The 20,011-nt window shown below is 40.1% G+C and overlaps 2 protein-coding genes across 2 annotated transcripts; one reads left to right on the top strand and one right to left on the bottom strand.

Annotated features, from left to right (window-relative positions):
* The first annotated feature begins 3,944 nt into the window (after positions 1-3,944).
* On the top strand, positions 3,945-13,850 carry snx22 (sorting nexin 22). Its single transcript, XM_060887457.1, has 6 exons — positions 3,945-4,366; positions 10,767-10,952; positions 11,055-11,152; positions 11,740-11,778; positions 12,661-12,728; positions 13,028-13,850. Exons 1-6 carry the CDS (start codon positions 4,286-4,288, stop codon positions 13,204-13,206), a joined length of 651 nt encoding a protein of 216 aa, XP_060743440.1. The 5' UTR covers positions 3,945-4,285; the 3' UTR covers positions 13,207-13,850.
* Positions 13,851-15,152: 1,302 nt separating this feature from the next.
* ppib (peptidylprolyl isomerase B (cyclophilin B)) lies at positions 15,153-18,243 on the bottom strand. Its single transcript, XM_060886901.1, has 5 exons — positions 18,040-18,243; positions 16,771-16,884; positions 16,568-16,661; positions 15,776-15,960; positions 15,153-15,535 (listed from the first exon to the last, which is right to left on the bottom strand). The coding sequence occupies exons 1-5, from the start codon at positions 18,172-18,174 to the stop codon at positions 15,413-15,415; spliced, it is 651 nt and encodes a 216-aa protein (XP_060742884.1). The 5' UTR covers positions 18,175-18,243; the 3' UTR covers positions 15,153-15,412.
* Between the last annotated feature and the right edge of the window lie 1,768 nt (positions 18,244-20,011).

Here is a 20,011-nt window from a genome sequence, read left to right as displayed (position 1 = left end):
CGATCAGCTGTCCTGTGCCTGCTGTGGGTTTATGTTTTTAACGTTTAATGATGTCTCACAGTGCTGTGGCTGTGATGAAGCAAACACAGCTACAGATGTTTGGCTCACTGATTTTTTTAGGCATGTAGCTTCACGTTCCAGATAGCAGCTTAACTGGCTTTGCCCTACACAACTGAACCGCCAACTTGGCCTTGCGTAAAAATTTATGTTCGTTGCATTACATTAACCAAGGTCACATGAAATCATGGGTTTTGGACATGTCTGTAACTGCACCGGTTTCCTTTCTCTCCATAGAGGTGCAGTTACCTTGAAATACATTTACTGCCATTTGTTTGAAATTTTTTTATTCTAATCTAAATCTAATAACAATACTGTGTTTAGCCACAGCATGCGGGAATAAAAATTATAATAAAACATCATAAAACATTACACTAGAATCAACTATAGTCAAAGTAATACACTATGAATCTTATCTTATATACAATATAATTATCTAGCTGAATCTCTTGAGTGAAGAGTCAAGAAGCCTTTGCTGTCATTTCAACCATATATAGTTGATGCAGTACATAGTGAAATGAGACAACGTTTCTCCAGGACCATGGTGCTACATAAAACAAGGACAGAGCAAAGGACTAAAGTAAGTTAGTCCTGGCCACATAAAGTGTATCTGCAAGACAAAAGACATTGCAAACAACCCATACAAAACATTACAAGACATTACACAAAAGCAGCAGCGACCAGTGTACATACTGTATGATCTATTGTTTATGTGAGAAATACTGGAATGAACACTTAATATAATAGCAGCAGTTATATGAGGTATTGTAATGTATTTCTGCAAAACAGCAATTGACTGAAATATGTAAGATGTGCAAAGAGCATTTAAACAGTTTGATATGGGTGGTGCTGTAGACATGGATGTATATTGGAAGAGTGTATTTGTTGCAGATCAGTGCATTTGAGTGTGTGTGTGTGTTGTGCTCGGTACAATTCAGTTATTATGGAGTCTGATGGTTTGTGGAAGAAACTGTTACACAGACTGGTCGTGAGGGCCAGAATGCTTCGGTACCTTTTTCCAGACGGCAGGAGGTTGAAGAGTGTGTGTGGGGGTGTACGGGGACATCCACAATGCTGTTGGCTTTGCAGATGCAGCCTGTGGTGTAAATGTCCATGATAGAGGGAAGAGAAACTCCAATGATCTCAGCTGTCCTCACTATCTGCTGCAGGGTCTTGCGATCTGAGATGGTGCAGTTCCCAAACCAGACAGTGATGCAGCTGCTCAGAACGCTCTCAATGGTCCCTCTGTAAAACGTAGTCAGGGATGCGGGGAGGGAGATGGGCTTTTCTCAGCCTTCGTAAAAGAAGTAGAGACAATTTCTTGGTGATGGAGCTGGTGTTGAGTGACCAGGTGAAGTTCTACCGCTAGATGAACACCAAGAAATTTGGTGCTTTTGACGATCTCTACAGATGATCCGTTGATGTTCAGCGGCGAGTGGCCACTCTGTGCTCTCCCAAAGTCAACAACCATCTATTTAGTTTTATCATAATTCAAAGACAGGTTGTTGGCTCTACACCAGGCAGTTAGCAGTTGCACCTCCTCTCTGTATGATGAGACCCACCACGGTCGTGTCATTGGCAAACGTGATGTGGTTTGAGAGCCAGCAAAGTGAAGAGCAGTGGGCTGAATACATTTCGGTTAAATGTTGTTCCTCTTTCTGGTAGGTAAATGTTGCATTACACACAACCTCAGTGAGACATAATATGATAATTTTATGATGTAGACAGCTCTCACCAACCCTACTGTGTTTATCTCTGAGCCTTCAAGTCCAAATGAACCTCAAATTTATTGTTGCATCAAACAATTTTATAGAACATGATAAGTTTTTATTCGTTTCTTTTAATAATCTAGTATTTATTGGCTGTGGTGAAAGCTATGTGGTATTCTGTTTTCATTCCTCATGCTCACAGAATAGTTTCAGGTGGACAACATGGCATTGTTTACTCATGTAGAAAAATTCCTTTTCTCCAACAACGAGGCTAAGCAGTGTGCAGAGTGCACGGTTCCAACAGCGAGGACTGAAGTGGTTTGCTGTTTCAAAAGCAAAACTTTCCCACACTGCAGAAATGCATAAATGAAGTCTTGATATCTGGGGAACAAATGTAAATTTCTCACATAACGTAAACACCTCAGGCATATGAAAATATTTATTTGCATCTGAAGGTATTTAAGGCATAAAACACAGCATGACGTGCTGTTAAAGGACAATAATCAACAACAGGGTGGTGAAATGCTGCCTTGAATGAAGTGGAGCTACTATATCCAGCACAAACTTGGTTCTTTTCTGATAATATTGTTGTTGCTGTTTTTGCACAATCTTATACACTATCTCAGGGACCTGCTGCTAAGAAACTGTGTTCATTCTAGTATTACTGCCGGCAATATTGTCTGAACATACAGTATTTACATACAGTATTTACACTGGTTGGTCGGCGCTGTTTCTGTTTACTGTCTTTTGTGTATTGTCTTTTTTGTAATTTGTGTATTGTCTTGTAACTTTTTGTCTGCACTGTCTTTTGTCCTGCACTGTCTTGTCTGTCTTGTTTGCCTTGTCCTGCACTGTTTGCACCAGGTTGCACAGTTGCACTTTATGTGACTAGGACTGCTTACTTAAATCCTAGCCCTGTCTTTGTTTTATGTAGCACCATGATCCAGGAGAAACGTCTCATTTCACTGTGTACTGCAACAGCTATATATGGTTGAAATGACAATAAAAGCTTCTTGACTTGACTTGATAATATCATGTCTCAGAGTGTTTTATTCCTACTACTGATGCTACAGCAATTTACCAACAATTCCAATTATTAACATGTGTTTTTAAACCATTTATAATTAGAATAATTGAAAAATCTAAGTTCATTCATGTTATCACTCATAAAGAGTTTCTCTTTCATTCTAAAGCTGTCTTGAAGTTAATGCGTTAAAAGTTAATGACTTTCCAATGGTGGAAAATTTACTAACCATTTCAAAGTTCTAATATTTCTTTCTCCTAACAAAAAAAAAAAAAACAATTTTCTGCTGTTATAGAAAATTAACCGACCAATCAGAATAGAGAATTCTACCACACTGAAGTAGAATTATGAATTACTATTTACATTGAGACATATTAGGCATGTTAATAGATTGTTCTGTCTTTAGCTTGAACTAGGAAACTTCTCCTTTTCCCTGTCTGCACGTGGTCAGTTGAAATTCACTTTAGTTTTTTTTTCTAATAATAGAATGTCTGAATGACGTCAGCAGTGAAAAATAAATCTGTACATGAGTGAATGTTACCGTATGTCATGTGAAGTGTGGTGATGATACACATCAAGAATCGTGTGTGGTTTCTCTAACAGTCAGGACCTGGAAAAGCAGAAGCCCCAAAACTCTGACTGTCTGTGACGTCACTTTTACGTCTAAAGGATTCTGTGGTGTAATTTTTTTTATTAAATCAGATCAACTTCATTCATTCATCTTCTACCGCTTATCCGAACTACCTCGGGTCACGAGGAGCCTGTGCCTATCTCAGGCGACATCGGGCATCAAGGCTCTGTGGTGTAATTTTTGTTATTAAATCAGATCAACTTGGGAAAGAAACAACTTGTGCTTTACAAATCTTTGTGACGTTTGGGGAAGAAAAACATATAACAAACTTCTGCTTACATTGTGTATCTTTAAGATTTTTACCTGTTAATCACTGACAGGATGAATGAATTCGCTGCTTCAGCATCCAGTGATTAGTCAGAGCCAAACAGTGCTCATGACTTTTCGCATGATCTCACACACACACACACACACACACACACACACACACACACACAAAATTACAAATTAAACTTTAACTCATTGTGGTTCTCGCGCATTCTCAGAGATGCATGTAAACCGATTCATGCTTTAAAAAGATATTACAGGTGCGTTTCTGTTTGTTTTCTGGGTGGAGCACGTGGGAAGGCACCAATCAGCGCGCCGGTGTGTTTGTTTGTGGGCGGAGCTTATGATGTTACTTGTAAGCGCTGTTCTTTCAAGCTTTTATGTTGCGGCGTTGAGATTCTGACCGCTGACTTCATCTGCTGTGGGCTTAATATTTTCAATTCTTTTTACTTGAATTCTCGCTTAACGACTGAGAAAGTTTGTCCCACGCGCTGAAGCGATGGCGACACGATCCTGAACCGAAACACACACCAGACTGCTTTTCTTCTCGAGCTGGACGGAGTGAAGACGCCGGTTTTCAACAGCTCTCGAGCGGCGATGCAGAATGTGACCGCGATGATTGAGGTGTCGATTCCCTCCGTGCACCGGGAAGTGGACGAGTCAGGGAAGTCACGCAAAGTGAGTACTGACTGTGATCTAACTTATTCCAGTGTTTATTTTCCTTTTATTTTTTTTTTAAATGAAAGATTTTCTAATTAAACATACAAACCACTGAAATAATACATCCTCTTGGAGATAAAACATCTTCTCCATCACTTGTGTCCTGCATACAAATGCATTTTAAACAAAATTCTGAAGGGTTAGATATAGAGTACAGTGTCCATGGAGCTAAGCGCCAAGATTCCAACAGTGGCAGCTTGGCAGTGCTGGGAACCCCAGACCTTCTGTTTAACAAACAAGAGCCTTAAGCTGTGCCACCACTTGTGTGACTGCTATAGAGTCTGGTGTGATAGTTGGGGAACAAAGGGGAACAACCAAAGGGGAACAGACAAATCCTCTAGCATTGCTTTATTTATGGATGTTATCTTCAAGAACAGCAGGAGAAGGGGCCAGATGGCTTCATTTACATAAGGAACAATAATTTCTGTACTCCAGATTTATTTTCTCTCCCTCTCTCTCTCCTGCATACAAATGCATTTTAAACAAAATTCTGAACCTTTACATTAGATATCAATATGTCACAAATCCATCAAACATCAGGACTATTGTCTTGTATTAAGGCATCACACAGGACATCTCCTAAAGACTCAAAGCAACTAAACCTTCCAAAAGCATTTATATTAGATCTAGATATAAATCTATATTTCAATATTCACAACATAAAGAGCCAAAGATGTAAAAGTGAAGTGTGATTTTTAACCCACATCTAATTCATTCATCAAGCTGAATGAGTGAATGAATGAATGAACTACATCAGTGTGCTGCTTCCTCTTTTTATCAATATTTCTGAATCACTTGTGACATACAGAAAGGTCATAAAATGCTGAAACCCTAATAATTACATACACACACAAACACACACCCTCGCTCTCTCTCTCTCTCTCTCTCTCTCTCTCTCTCTCTCGACTCTCTCTCTCTCTCTCTCTCTCTCTCTCTCTCTCACACACACACTCACACACACAAACACTCTCTCACACTCACACTCGCACACAGACACACACACACACGCACAAACACTCACTCTCTCTCTCACACACACACACACACACACACACACACACACACACACACACGGGTCAGTGCCTTAACTCTCAACCAATAAAAACATTCACACCAACCAGGATATGAGGTGATCCTGATGACAGGATTTTCAGAAGAAGCAACTTGGCATTTAATTAGCATTCAAACACATGCTGAGACAATTTTCTGGCATTTGAAGGCAGGCATGTTGTGACATGTGTCATCTGAGCAATACACCAGAATCCAGTGTGTGTGTGTTTGTGTGTCTGTTTGATGTTTAGCTCTCTGGCTAAAAGTAGGACCTGTTAGAGACAGCTGAATCACAGCATGGTGAAAGTTGTTGATGTCACTCAAAGCTTAAATGCCATTCACCATGCACCAGCTGCACACACAGCTCCGTAATGATGAAGTTGAGCTGACAACTGCAAGCTAGCCACGTAATGTGTATGTCTTAGAATGTATTTTGGGGAAGGAATAAAACAGGTGTGTGCTTATAGGAAAATAATAGTGTGATGCAACCCAAAATGGAACATCATCACTCTCTGAGCTGATGAAAAACGAGTCACTGAGGAATTCTCAAATCATGAATGTTTTTTTTTTTTTATTTGAGAAATTCAGACACGTCAGGCCGTGTGTGTGAGACAGTGACAGACATAGATGGAATATTGATTGTGTGTTGTTGACCACTCTGAGCTGGTATGTTGAGCACATTGGCCTTGTGTGTAAGTGCCTGAGTGGACACGGGCGCCCTGTGTCTCAAGACTTCATCCTAACGGAAGCATGCAACTCTGCCATCTGTAACAATGGCTGCTCTGTGAGTGTGCGAGACATTGAGTGTGTGAAAGCGTGTCAGTGAGTCTCAGAGAGAGGGAAGGAAACAGAGAGGCTGAAAGGAGCTCTTTGGAGGCAGTACTTCCTACCCAAAGCACAGAGCAGGCTAGTGTGTTCCCTCAAGGCTTCCACCCCAGGCGTTAAGAGCAACGTAGACCCTGCTATACCCTTTATGTTCAAAAGGTTTGTTTTAAGTTTCTCTCTTAGCAAGTTTAAGGTTCTCAGCATCGCAGCTAGCAGTTTAATACAGGACAATTCACAAACATAGATAAACAGGAGCTAGACTTGTGTATATTTGTATATAATCACACACACACACACACACACACACACACACACACTAGAGAATTGGAAATTGGTCTATTTTACATTATCACAAGCTGTGTTGAAATCTCACAAATTCTTACTTGCTTAAAATAATTTTTTGAGCCTAAGTCATTGCACCTCTGGTCCTTAGGACCCAGCATTGCATCACACGGGTAGATTTCACACTGACTTGTCAAAGCATGCTTTATTAGGCTTCTCTTACATTCCCATTCTCTCAACAAGGAACAAGTCATAGACCTGTCCTCCCTCAGAGGTGAGGCAGATGAGAAGTGAGAGTGAGAAGTCAGAGTGAGAACAGATATGAAGTGGAAGTGAGTACTGCTAGTTTCGGTATTGGTAGGAAAAATGGGAAACTTCAAGGACGTGAAATCCTCAGTTGTAGTTTACTGGAACACTAACATTTCCCTGATAACAGCGCAGAGGTGTGGTTGTGTTTGAGTTTGGCTCTTAAAATGAGATTTGTGTTAGATTTGTTTTATATTTATGTTTTCTGTCATTTCTTAGACTGTACACTGATGGATTTCCCCATGAGACCCTCAACTGTTACAAGAATTTGTACCCAACCCAAAACTAAAATTAATTTGTCTGTTACAGGACAGACATCGGCTATAAATAAGGTCCAAATCAAAGAGTCCTCAAAGAAGTATATGTAGTCCTGTACAAAGCCGTGAACAATCTAAAAATGCAACACAGTACGTTTCCCTTAGAATACATCAACCTTATTCCAATCTTGCCTATGATGAATGTTAGAATCTGAGAAATGGATTTTCACTGTTGATCTGATGCTGAGTGGTGCAGGAGAGCAGAGCACACTAACAGAGTTTTAATACAATATACAGTACACTTATCATTTGCATTAACAATTACAAAGTGTTAGATTTGACAGTTTGTTGTAGCTGTAGTTAACTTATTTCATTATTTAAATAAATGAATAAGGGGGGCACGGTGGCTTAGTGGTTAGCACGTTCGCCTCACACCTCCAGGGTTGGAGGTTCGATTCCTGCCTCCTCCTTGTGTGTGTGGAGTGTGCATGTTCTCCCTGTGCCTCGGGGGTTTCCTCCGGGTACTCCGGTTTCCTCCCCCGGTCCAAAGGCATGCATGGTAGGTTGATTGGCATCTCTGGAAAATTGTCCATAGTGTGTGATTGCGTGAGTGAATGAGAGTGTGTGTGTGTCCCTGCGATGGGTTGGCACTCCGTCCAGGGTGTAACCTGCCTTGATGCCCGATGACGCCTGAGGCACAGGCTTCCCGTGACCCGAGGTAGTTCAGATAAGCGGTAGAAAATGAATGAATGAATGAATGAATAAATGAATGAAAACCAAAAGTGGTGGAAAACCTTTTTCAGTGCCAAAACATTGAAAGATGTTACAGTTTTAGCCCCAAAATTTGAGCCGTGGTCTTAATGCTCACACTCATTGGTGTACTTATAAGAAAGGACCCTGCCCTGGGTGGGATGAGAGATAAAGAGAGTCGAGAAGAAGAAGCGTTTCTTTAACTAAAATGCTTTCCTCATCTAATGCTTTTCTTAAAATATTTTTCTATTCTTGCTAATTCCAGCTTGTTAGAAGGTTGTGGTCAGAGCACAGGGTCAGATATAGAGTACAGTGTCCATGGAGCTAAGCGCCAAGATTCCAACAGTGGGAGCTTGGCAGTGTTGGGACTTGAACCCCAGACCTTCTGTTTAACAAACAAGAGCCTTAAGCTGTGCCACCACTTGTGTGACTGCTATAGAGTCTGGTGTGATAGTTGGGGAACAAAGGGGAACAACCAAAGGGGAACAGACAAATCCTCTAGCATTGCTTTATTTATGGATGTTATCTTCAAGAACAGCAGGAGAAAGGGCCAGATGGCTTCATTTACATAAGAAACAATAATTTCTGTACTCCAGATTTATTTTCTCTCTCTCTCTCTCTCTCTCTCTCTCTCTCTCTCTCTCTCTCTCTCTCTCTATATATATATATATATATATATATATACACACACACACACATACACACACACACACACACACACACACACACACACACACACACACACACACAGTATGTGCTGAAACCAGAGTGCTTTATTACTTTGTGCCTTATTACTTTACTAATTTTTATTGTAAGAAAATGTTTTTTTTCTAAAAACCCACAGTAATCTGATGTTAGCTATTTGCCATTTAATGATAATGAGAGTCAATCACATTGGCGGATTTATTCTAATAATAATTCGTACTCATTTTACCTTTACTAGAATGTTGTGTTGGTGAAACTTTCTAATAGGTAAATGGAAATAAATTACTACTGCAAGATGGCTAAAGGAGAGGCAGGACTTCTGGGAATTACGGTTTATACAGAGGAGTTAAAAATACCTAATACGATGAGTCAATCACTTCTATGGCCACAGGCTTATAAAATCAAGTATCTGGGCATGCAGTCTGCTTTTACAAACATTTGTAAAAGAATGGGTTGCTCTCAGCCGATTTGAAGCGTGGTAATGCGATAGGTTGCCACCTGTGCAATAAGTCCAATTGGGAAATTTCCCCACTACTAAATATTACGTGGTCAACTGTTAGTGGCACTATAACAAAATGGAAGCAATTGGGAACAACAGCAACTCAGCCACGAAGTGGTAGGTCATGTAAAATCACAGAGCGGGGTCCAAGCTTTGTGTGGCTTTCAGATTACCTCAAGTACAGTGCGTAGACAACTTCATGGAATTGGTTTCGATGTCCGAGAAGCTACAGTTTGGAAATGACCCCTTCCTGTTCCAACATGACTGCGCACCAGTGCACAACGCAAAGTCCATAAAGACATGGATGAGCAAGTCTGGTGTGGAGGAACTTAGGTGTGAAAAGGTTCATCATAGTTTGTACCTGTTTTTCAAAAATGTTCTTTCACAGAGGATATATTGATGTACTTTGGTATATATTTTGAATTACTGATGACACATTAAGCACATCACAAAGCACCATGTGATCACCTTGCTAAACAATCAATGTACATTGCCTTTACAAGCTTTGTACCTTATTGGCTGCTTCCATTTACATGAGCGTAACAGCTGACTTCTCAGTTAGGCCCTGTGTGATTGCATGCTTTTATTTGTATTCATACCTGACTAAAGTAAGGTGTTAGTGACTGTGAGCATATGTGTGTAATGAAAACTGGGACACGGACTATACACTGGCTAGTCACAACCTCTACCCTCTTGGACTATAGGATAACTACAGAATTTTACACAGATCATGAATTTAGATGCATTTTTTGGTTTAGCTTAAGACTCAATTTGTGTGTGCCCATTATTATTGCAATATTAGAAAGTAATTAAGAACACTTTTACTTTTGTCTGGTGCAACTGTGGCTTCTCCTTTTTGGCAGTGTTCCTGGAATAGCTCACACTTCTTGTAATGCCTCTGAAACAAAACACTGGTGTGGCCCAGAAACAAGCATATTTAGTGCCTTCTTTTTGTCTTATATACAATAGGGAAAGATGATTAGCAGCCTGTCTCCTTGAGCTACAATGATGATCCCTAATCTCTGAGCCCTGATGAGTTATGCTGAACAGCATCGTAACATTCCTATGACATGAATAAGTTATAGAAAACTATTAAAGGAAACATTAACACATTAGACAATGATGTCTTATACTCACTCACTCATTTTCTACCGCTTATCCGAACTACCTCGGGTCATGGGGAGCCTGTGCCTATCTTAGGCATCATCAAGGCAGGATACACCTTGGACGGAGTGACAACCCATCGCAGGGCACACACACACACACTCTCATTCACTCACGCAATCACACACTACGGTCAATTTTTCCAGAGATGCCAATCAACCTACCATGCATGTCTTTGGACTGGGGGAGGAAACCGGAGTACCCGGAGGAAACCCCCGAGGAACTGGGAGAACATGCAATCTCCACACACACAAGGCGGAGGCGGGAATCGAACCCCCAACCCTGGAGGTGTGAGGCGAAAGTGCTAGCCACTAAGCCACCGTGCCGCATGATGTCTTATAGTTATGTGTAAAATCTATTTGGTTACATACAGTACTAAAGTATGGAGAGATCGATATCTATGTGGTCATAACCAAGTCACGTCAATAGAGGGCAGCATTTGGAAATTTGGAATGGACAGCCATTGCATGAGTTCGTTCCTTGTCTGGTTTTGTCTGACATTAGTTTCTTTCTCTCACAGATCTTCAGAGTAGAGATTTTGTTCAACGGAAGGAAGCACTTTGTTCTGCGGCGGTATAGTGATTTCCAGATGTTGCACCGGAAACTCAAGAAGATCCTGCAGCCACCTGAATTCCCTAGCAAGAGGACTCAGCTGCGCTCTAAACCGCTGAAGCAGAGACGGCAAGAGCTGGAAGACTACATACAGGTAGAGCAGGAGGTTCCACATCCACCTACTCTTTTATGCTGCCTGTATAATATAGTAGTATAGTTGTGGTGGTGATGATGTAGTGATGAGTTCTGCTTGCAGGTGATCCTGTACAAGAATGAAGTGGTTCCTCAGGAGCTGCTCGATTTCCTGGAGGTGAAACACTTCCACACAGCAAACACACAAATCTGCATTTTTCGGTATGTACTACACATATGCAGAAACTTTAGCACCACTGTGTGTAGCAATCCTATGCAATTGTCAAGCTACCTATTAAAATGTTTACTAGTTTAGATGATTCACAACCATGACACTTTTCTGTCCTCAAAATTGATGTATTCCAAAACAAGAAATCTTTCTAAATCTATACTGTTCTGTTTGTTGATATACATACTACATGAAACAATGGGCAATGAATTTGAGTCTCCCTTAAAAGTGTACATTTGATGTTACATGCAAAATGTGGGGTTAGGATTAAGTGCTGTGGGCTTAAGGGTTAGGGTTAGTGTTAAGGGCTAAAGGTTAAAGGTTGGGGTTTAGGGGCATGGGTTTTTCAGTGCATCGGTTTTTAAGATTTCGTCTACATTGTCCTCAAGAAATTAAATGACAACATATGCAGATTGACTCATTGACTTTAAGCTCGTCTCCATTGTGAGATTATTTCCGAAGTGAGTCCAAATGTAAAAAAGCACCGTAGTAACTGAGGTGTACTAATCTTTATTTTATTTATCTTTTTTTATATTTAAGTATTATATGTGTAATAACTGTGTGATTATTATTGTTATAGTGAAGAACAGCAGAGGGACTTACAAGAACTGCGGAAAAGGTATGAATCTTCAAGAATCATGTTTATGATAAATGCTAGACACGGTTTCATCAGATACTGATACAAAGGGTTAGAATTTAATTCAGAGAAACACATTTCCAACTACGCACATTTATTCTTTTTGTTCCACTTCTTTACTTTAACTGAGTGGGAAAAATGGGAATATATTTGGCCTTAATCTTTTAAATTAAAGAAGCTCAGTAGTAAACCAGAATAAGCAGATGTGTTAAATCGTTAAACTAGGGGACAAGTAAAAGAGCCACCAAATTGGTGTAAACATAATTTACACACAAAATATACATTTGATGATTTATTTGGTGATTTATTTATTTGATGATTTATTTGGTTTCTCTCTAAATCAGCTGCTTAAAGTTATAATACATCATTGACACACTGAGTGAAATTGGCAGCCTTGCTCAGATGCACGCAACGGAACGTTGAAAATGATTTGTTTTTGCTTTGGCTCGGGTAAAGATGAGTATCAGGACACTGTGTTGGTCAGGAAGCTGAAACTTGTTCATGGCGTTTGAAGCAGATTTTCAGGAAGACAACATGAATGTTTTGAAGAGGTTATGTTTAATCATAGCATTTTTTCTGATTGTTAGTCTATAAAGAAGGCAAAATAGACAAAAATAAATTATACAGTAAAATTTCTGACTGCTTCTTTCTCTCATGTCCATAAAGTTAAATTGTTGAGCATTATTATGTTGTAGCTGTTTTTTTCTGGTACCATTCCAGAAAGCAGGGACCCCTGTGTACTTTTACACATTAAAAATATGCCGTCTAATTTGGTCTTAAATGAAAGTTCAATTTGGTAAATTGTTAAATGATATTAAATTGAAATGTAAAATCTGTCTCTCTTGTGTAATTAATCCCTTCTAGCTGTGAGCTACTCCATCAGAGAGTAGTGGGATATTCCTGTGACCCTTATGTCGTTGCTTCAGAGTCAGGTAACTCATACCTTAATAATATACGTGTTGTCTTGTTCATAGCTATGACATTGGTCATCATTTCTGAGCTCTGTTTGCCTGTGCATATGAACATTTTTACACTCTAATTGACACCAGAAATACTTTATACCCTCACACTTTATACACTATATATATATGAATACTGAGCAGGTACTGTAACAAGCATCACTACTACATTATTTAAAAAAAATCTATTTAAGTAGCATACTGTCGAGGATATATCATGTAAACAAAAGCTCATGAAGTCCCTCACCTCTCCTTGTATCTATTTACTGCAGACCTGCCGGACATGGTGGTCGCTGGTGTCCTGCAGGGCTTCTTCCCCAGAGACAATAAGGTGTGCTGTAGGACGTCCTCCAAGTCCAGCATTGGACATGTTCGCAGACTTCCTTCTATCCCCACCATCGTCATAGACCGATGCAGCCTCAGCTCATTGCCAGAAGCACAGACAACCTGAGACATGGGAGAGGTTCTGTTTTCCATAACTGACCAGGCTTCCTGTTTTGGGGACCTTACCTCAGAAGGGATGGTGCTTTGATTATTGGCAGGAAAGGGGAATGCCAATATTGTTTACATATTCTGCTAGGTGGAGTATATTGGAGTTTTGGTATCTGTTGCTCACGCACTTTCAGTATGTACTTCATCCTGGTCAGGGTCATGATGGAGACTATCCTGGGAACGCTGGGTGCAAGGCAGGAAAACAGCCTGCATGAGACGCCGGTCCATCACAGAGCACCATGCACATGCATACAAACAATCACAGCGTTATCTTAGCTAAGCCAACTACCAGTATGTTTTTGGGAGGGTGGGAATAAACTGCACATGTACATGAACACATGAAGTTCAGGATCAAACCCAGAAACCTAGAACTGTGAAGCTGCAAAACTGCAATGCTACCTACTGCACCACTGTGTCAAAAATTCTATACACTGAATTATGATTAACATATGATGTTGATGTAAGCTATCTTCATGTTCTTTGAGGTTTATTTTAAAGTTTTTCTAAAATTTAATAAAGTGAAATGTAAAACCTGGGATAAATGTTAACTGTATAATTTATTTTACAGAAACCAGAGTGGAATAAAATTGTTTTACAAATGAACTCGTTTCATTTACATTTACAGCATTTGGCAGACGCCTTTATCCAGAGCAAGTGCTTAAGTCTATCACTGAATGCATGAACTCTGGTTCACTAGGCTACAGACTTAAGATACCATAATCCTCAATCACTGTTAAGTCTTTTTCTTAATAATACACACATACAACAAACAGGGAAGAAAGTGCTAGTTGAAGTGTTTCATGAATAAGTAGGTCTTCAACCATCGTTTGAAAATAGCCAGTGACTCAGCTGTCTGGACCTCTAAGGGAAGTTCATTCCACCACCTCTGTGTCAGAACAGAAAAGAGTCTTGTAGTATACATGCCTCGTACCCAAAGATATGGTGGGACCAGTCAAGCAGTGCTGGTAGGTCTGAGGGTGCGAGGTAAGGGCTTTGAGGTAAGAGGGAGATGGTGCATTTTTGTCTTTGTAAGCAAGCCTTAGTATTTTGAATCTGATGGGTGCAGCTACTAGAAGACAGTGGAGGGATCGCAGCAGCAGGGTGGTATGCGAGAACTTAGGCAAAAACAAGTCGTGCAGCTGCATTTTGGATCATTTGCAGAGAACAAATTGCATTCATAGGTAGACCTGCCAGCAGAGAGTTGCAGTAGTCCAGTCTTGAGATGACAAAAGACTGAACAAGTACCTGAGCAGCCTGTGTGGACAAAAATGGCCGAATCATTCTAATGTAGAAGAGAAGGAAACGACATTAGCAACATGCAAGGAAAAGGACAGTTGATTGTCCATGGTTACCCCAAGGTTGCGAGCTGTGTCTAAAGAGGAGATCAGATCATTATGCAGGGATTTTGCAAGATCATGACCTGGGGATGAATCACCTGGGATGATCAGCAGTTTAGTTTTGCTAGATTTGCAGTTTGCTGCAGTTTTACATTTGTTTCCAAAAAGTAAATGTAAATATGAACATTTTAGTCCACATTACCTCTATATTGAATCTGCACACACCTGACCTGCAAAGGAATCTCAAATATTTGAAGAGGCTTATGCACGCATTTACTTTGGGTATTATAAATACATTTTAAAATATCGCTATGAAATAAAGATGGCCTGGGTTAATGACATTAAGTAGGGGACAGAACAAGAGGCTCATCCCTGTTGTATCTACAGACCAGACCTGGAGGAAGTAGAAAACTTCCACTGGAACTGGATTAATTACTCTGCTAATCCATAATCTAATAACTCCCTTAACATATGTTTAAACCCATCTGGGATCTTGTGTGTTGTAGTAAACTCTGTGTGTGTGTGTGTATGTGCTGTGATGTGAAAATGAAGTGAAAAACACACAGCATTTAACAAAACCTGGATCCTTTATTGAAGATTTGTTTAAAAAAAAGCAGGTGTAAAGTGGATGACTGCATGGAATGCCTTTATGAAATGGACCTATGGTGGACCGCAAAAGATGCAAGAGTGTGAGGCGGGTTGGGTTTAAGCGCCGCACACACACACACACGTACACACATAAACATGTAGGCCACTTAAATATTAGTGGACCAGCACACCTACTAAAACCCCAGAACCCCACAGTCCTGTTTCTCCCCTCAGGGTGATTTACTCCTTTGGGACAGCAAAAGGCTTTTCCACCTCGATTTTGCCACATTCATGGATGATGACGTCTTTTAGAGGTTTATCCCTGCCATCTGTTTTTGTGCCCTCAACCTTTCTCACCACATCCTGAAGAAAGAGAGAGCAAGCATAAGAATTCCAGAGCAACAGAAAAGCTGGATATCCAAGTCCAGTCAAGTGGGTTTTTAATCGTAATTTCTTTATAAATCTTGAAACAAAATGTCATTGCTCCTGTACCATGAAACCATCAAGAAACCATCACCACTTTTCACCAACAATAAAAGTATTACAGTAAATACAAATATTTCTATAATATTTTACTGCGATTCTGAAGATGAAGAAACTCACCATGCCCTCCAAGATCTTGCCAAAGACGACGTGTTTCCCATCAAGCCATGGAGTCTGCACGGTGGTAATGAAGAACTGGGAGCCGTTGGTGTCTTTGCCGGCGTTGGCCATGCTCAGCCATCCTGGACCATAGTGTTTCAGCTTGAAGTTCTCATCAGGGAAGCGATCGCCATAGATACTCTTTCCTACCGAAGTAACAGAACAGAACTGCTTACACACTTAATAAGATAATGTTTTATAACGTAACGTAATAAGATAATGTTTTATACTGACACTTAAACTAGACCGTAATTAATTAGACATGGCCTGTAGAGAAGCTAAATCCACAGGAGTGTTAATGCACTTCAGCTATGGTTTTTAAAACAGCAGATTATCTGAAACACTGACCCAAATGTGCCTTAATGTAGTGTTCCTAAAAGTTAAATCTTGAGGTATTCTGATTATTTGGTAGCTATCAAACAAATGTTCATTATTTAGATCTTATAGCTATAAGCAGATTTGGTTTCCGGAGTTGAGTTGGTTTAATCTTGAACCCAATAACTCAAAGACATGTAAGACTATAAGTCATGTCATTCTGGAGTGTTCTGAGGTGGAAAGTTAAGGGGCAAGTTTTTGTTTTTTAACTCTTGGCTTACATTCATTTATATTTATATTGTCATTGAATAAATCTGCAGCAAGGTGGATGGTTGGATTTTTTTCCCCAGACAAAGGGGTGCAAATTGTGCTCCAATAAACAACCAAAAATAAATATTCATCATCGTTAAATTTGCAGACCGAGGATAGGTTTCATACCACCAGTTCCATCTCCTCTGGTGAAGTCACCTCCCTGGATCATGAAGTCCTTAATCACACGGTGGAACTTGCTTCCCTTGTAACCGAACCCTTTCTGGTAATGCACAAAAGCACTAACTCATTTCTGCTGTGTACTACGGAACTGAAAATAATCTTAACTTTTAAGTGAATTTGGTCAGATATGCAAGGATGAAAGCTCACACCTCTCCTGTAGCCAAGGCGATGAAATTGTCTGTGGTCTTTGGTACGGTTTTTCCAAACAGTCCGATGACAATACGTCCTATGTCCTCATCTCCAATCCGGATATCAAAGTATACCTGAGACAGGACAGAGGAGTTATGGATAAAATATTGTCATATAATATATTATCATATACAAATATAATTTACAGAACATGATTTTCAGTTGGAGTACAGAATGAAGGAGTGCTCAAAACTATGTGGACACCTGATCGCCACAGCTATCTGTGGTTCTTTCCCAAATTGCTCCCAAATTTGGAGCACAGCTAAATGATCACTAATCCACACAAAATTTAGCTGAAAGTCTTCCAGAAGTGTGGAGCTCCTTATAACAGCAAAAGGGGAAATAAATCCAGCATGAGTTTAACTAGAAATTAGTGTGATGTTCGTGTCCAAAAAATGTTTTATTCTGCCCAAGTTTCTTCAAAAGCGTCAAAATTCTTCCCTTTTATTTATTTTTTCACTTCAATCCGTCTATTCCTGCTGTTTTAAACCATCTGTATTTCCAAACGACGGATAAATCAAAGCTCACTCAGTCTGACTATTGTGAGACTTGCAAATTAGCAATAATTTTTTGGCCACTGTGTAACGCGAGTGTTTCTGGGATATGTAGTTTTATCACCACGATGAAACAAAGAACCAGACCAACTTTAAACTACAACGTCTTTTCGTCTATTAAAACCGTGGCAAGAAATAGGTGTAAAAATCTGAAAAAGACATTTAGAGTTGTTTATGAGTGGATAACTCAATGGGGCGCGCGTGTGTGTGCGTGAGATTTAATTCAGACACTTTAGTACATGTTTCAATGAGGAGAGAATCAGGAAACTCGGCTCGTGCGCAAACGCACTGCGCATTAGCCGGTAAACGTAGACGTGGCCTACACGCGCCATTACAGGACATTTCTAACCCCCACCACCCCCACCACCAAGTTACACCTACTGCATGGACCTACACACAACCACCACCATCACTATCATCATCATCATCATCATTCAGTTATTAACAAACAAAATGATCAAGCCATGATCATCACAGAAACCTATAGTATCATGAGACAGACAGTATCATGAGCTTCCCTTTGCATGAAAAATTGATGAAACAGTTGTGAGGTCAATAGTTGCTATATTAGAAAAAGACAATCATTTTGTGTGCATGCGTGTAAGACTGTGTTCCGACTATTTTTTATTTTTATTTTTTTTAACTATACATAGCATCACTGCAGCGTCTCTTTACCTTGGCTGTGACTTTGGGTCCTTTCTTCTTCTCATCAGCCTGCGAGCCGTTGGGCAGCAGTAAGAAAAACACCGAACCAACAATAATCGTAACCGCTACCAAGAACTTCATCTTTTTCTCACAAGTCCGCACCATATAAGATCTAAAACGGTACGTGTGTGTGAGAGAGAGAGGGGTAAATGTTGCCGCTGGACACCAGAGGGGTGGAGAACGTGCGCATCCGGGGAGGAACCATAAGCATCACAAGCCCCGCCTTCTGTGCCATGATTGGTTGGTCATTTGTAGTCAGTAGTGTGCCGTCAAATCACTGGCTGTATATGAATGTCGATCACACGAGTCGAGTAATGACACGCTTCTGCAGCTCCAGCTATGAAAAGCTTTAGGCTTTTGTTACAGCAGCTGTAAGTGTTATATTAAGCTGTCAGAAATTGTGGTTTAGAGAAATGTCCTCCTCCAAGCTTGATACATACATTTATGTATATTATAGTACTGATTAGTACTGTTGAATAAATAATAGCAGACCACCAGACATGATTTATAACATGGAACGTGTTTCTGAATTGTGATATGGAACATATAGAGAAATATATCTAATACATATTTTCTCACTCTTGTTTTAATGGTTTAATAAATCAAATCAGCTGATTAGGGATGTGTGCACACAGTGTGCAGAAGTCACTAACTTTCTTCAGAGAGAATAGCTATAGAAATCCAAAGTTTGTTTGGCCTAAAGCACACCACCACTGGACTCTAAAGCAGTGGAGACGTGTTTTCTGGAGTGACTCATTATGCTTCTCTGTCTGGCAATCCGATGGACGAGTCTTGGTTTGGCAGTTGCTAGGAGAATGGTACTTGCCTGACTGCATTGTGAAAAAGTGAAAAGTTTGGTGTATGGGTTTGGGCTTGGCCTCTTGGTTCCAGTGAAAGGAACCCGTAATGCTTCAGCATATCAAGACATTTTGGACCAGTTCATGTTCCCAATGTTATTGGAACAGTTTGGGGATTGCCTCTTCCGCTTCCAATATGACTGAGCACCAGTGCACAAAGCAAGGTCCATAAAGACATGGATGAGCGAATTTGGTGTGGAGGAACTTGACCAGATCAACCTGATAGAACATCTTTGGAATGAATGAGAGCAGAGACTGCAAGCCAGGCCTTCTTGTCCAACATCAGTGCCTGACCTCACAAATGTGCTTTTAGAAGAATGGTCAATAAATTCCCATAAGCACACTCCTAAACCTTGTGGAATGCCTTCCTGGAAGAAATAAAGCTGTTATAGTTGTAAAGAGTGGGACAACTCCATATTAAACTTTACAGATTAACAATGGGATGTTATTAAAGTTCATGTGCATGCAAAGGCAGATGTCCAAAAACCTTTGGCAGTGTAGTGTATTTTCTATAATGAATCACTGCAAGCACGTTAACTTTAAATCACAAGAATAGCATTAGATATTTCTGCTTATGTGAACTTATGATTCATCATAGTTGCGCACAACACATGTAAACATAAGCGCCGAAAATAAACATTCATTCCACTAGTAGGCTTGAACAGGCCAACAGAGCTCCAGAAATCTTTCCTGACTTTTCCGCATTGCGACGCATTGCAATATGATTGGTCGGGAGTTTAGCGAGCCAACCAGAGAGGAACGCGTGCTGAACAGCAGCAAACCCCGTGAGTGAGCTTTTGTATCACAGCGGCATAAATACAAACTGAGCACACGGAAGGGTTTTAAAAAAAAAAAAAAAAAAAAAAAAAAAAAAAAGATTATAAAGTTTCCTTTTATCTAGTGCAAGTGGTAATCAGTGATATTACAGCTCACTACACTAGCTCACTGCTGGGGGTGTAAATAATTTTGTCTTCTGAGCAACATGTACATATCGAGCCAAGTAGATTTTATTGTCATTTCAACCTTATATAGTTGACACAGTACATAATGAATTAAGACAAGTTTTCTCCAGCACCACGCGGGGG

The sequence above is a fragment of the Tachysurus vachellii genome, chromosome 14, assembly GCF_030014155.1.
Source record: "Tachysurus vachellii isolate PV-2020 chromosome 14, HZAU_Pvac_v1, whole genome shotgun sequence".
Taxonomy (NCBI): domain Eukaryota; kingdom Metazoa; phylum Chordata; class Actinopteri; order Siluriformes; family Bagridae; genus Tachysurus; species Tachysurus vachellii.
Note: the sequence above shows the minus strand (reverse complement) of the source record. Positions and strands in the feature narration are given on the sequence as shown.

Excerpts from the sequence above, each read along its gene's own strand:
- snx22 (XM_060887457.1), top strand. The coding sequence starts at position 4,286 with ATGCAGAATGTGACCGCGATGATTGAGGTGTCGATTCCCTCCGTGCAC. Across the intron at positions 11,779-12,660 it reads TTACAAGAACTGCGGAAAAG|CTGTGAGCTACTCCATCAGA; the intron begins GTATGAATCTTC and ends AATCCCTTCTAG. Across the intron at positions 12,729-13,027 it reads TGTCGTTGCTTCAGAGTCAG|ACCTGCCGGACATGGTGGTC; the intron begins GTAACTCATACC and ends TATTTACTGCAG.
- ppib (XM_060886901.1), bottom strand. The coding sequence starts at position 18,174 with ATGGTGCGGACTTGTGAGAAAAAGATGAAGTTCTTGGTAGCGGTTACG. Across the intron at positions 16,885-18,039 it reads GACCCAAAGTCACAGCCAAG|GTATACTTTGATATCCGGAT; the intron begins GTAAAGAGACGC and ends GTCCTGTCTCAG. Across the intron at positions 15,536-15,775 it reads GCAAGATCTTGGAGGGCATG|GATGTGGTGAGAAAGGTTGA; the intron begins GTGAGTTTCTTC and ends CTCTTTCTTCAG.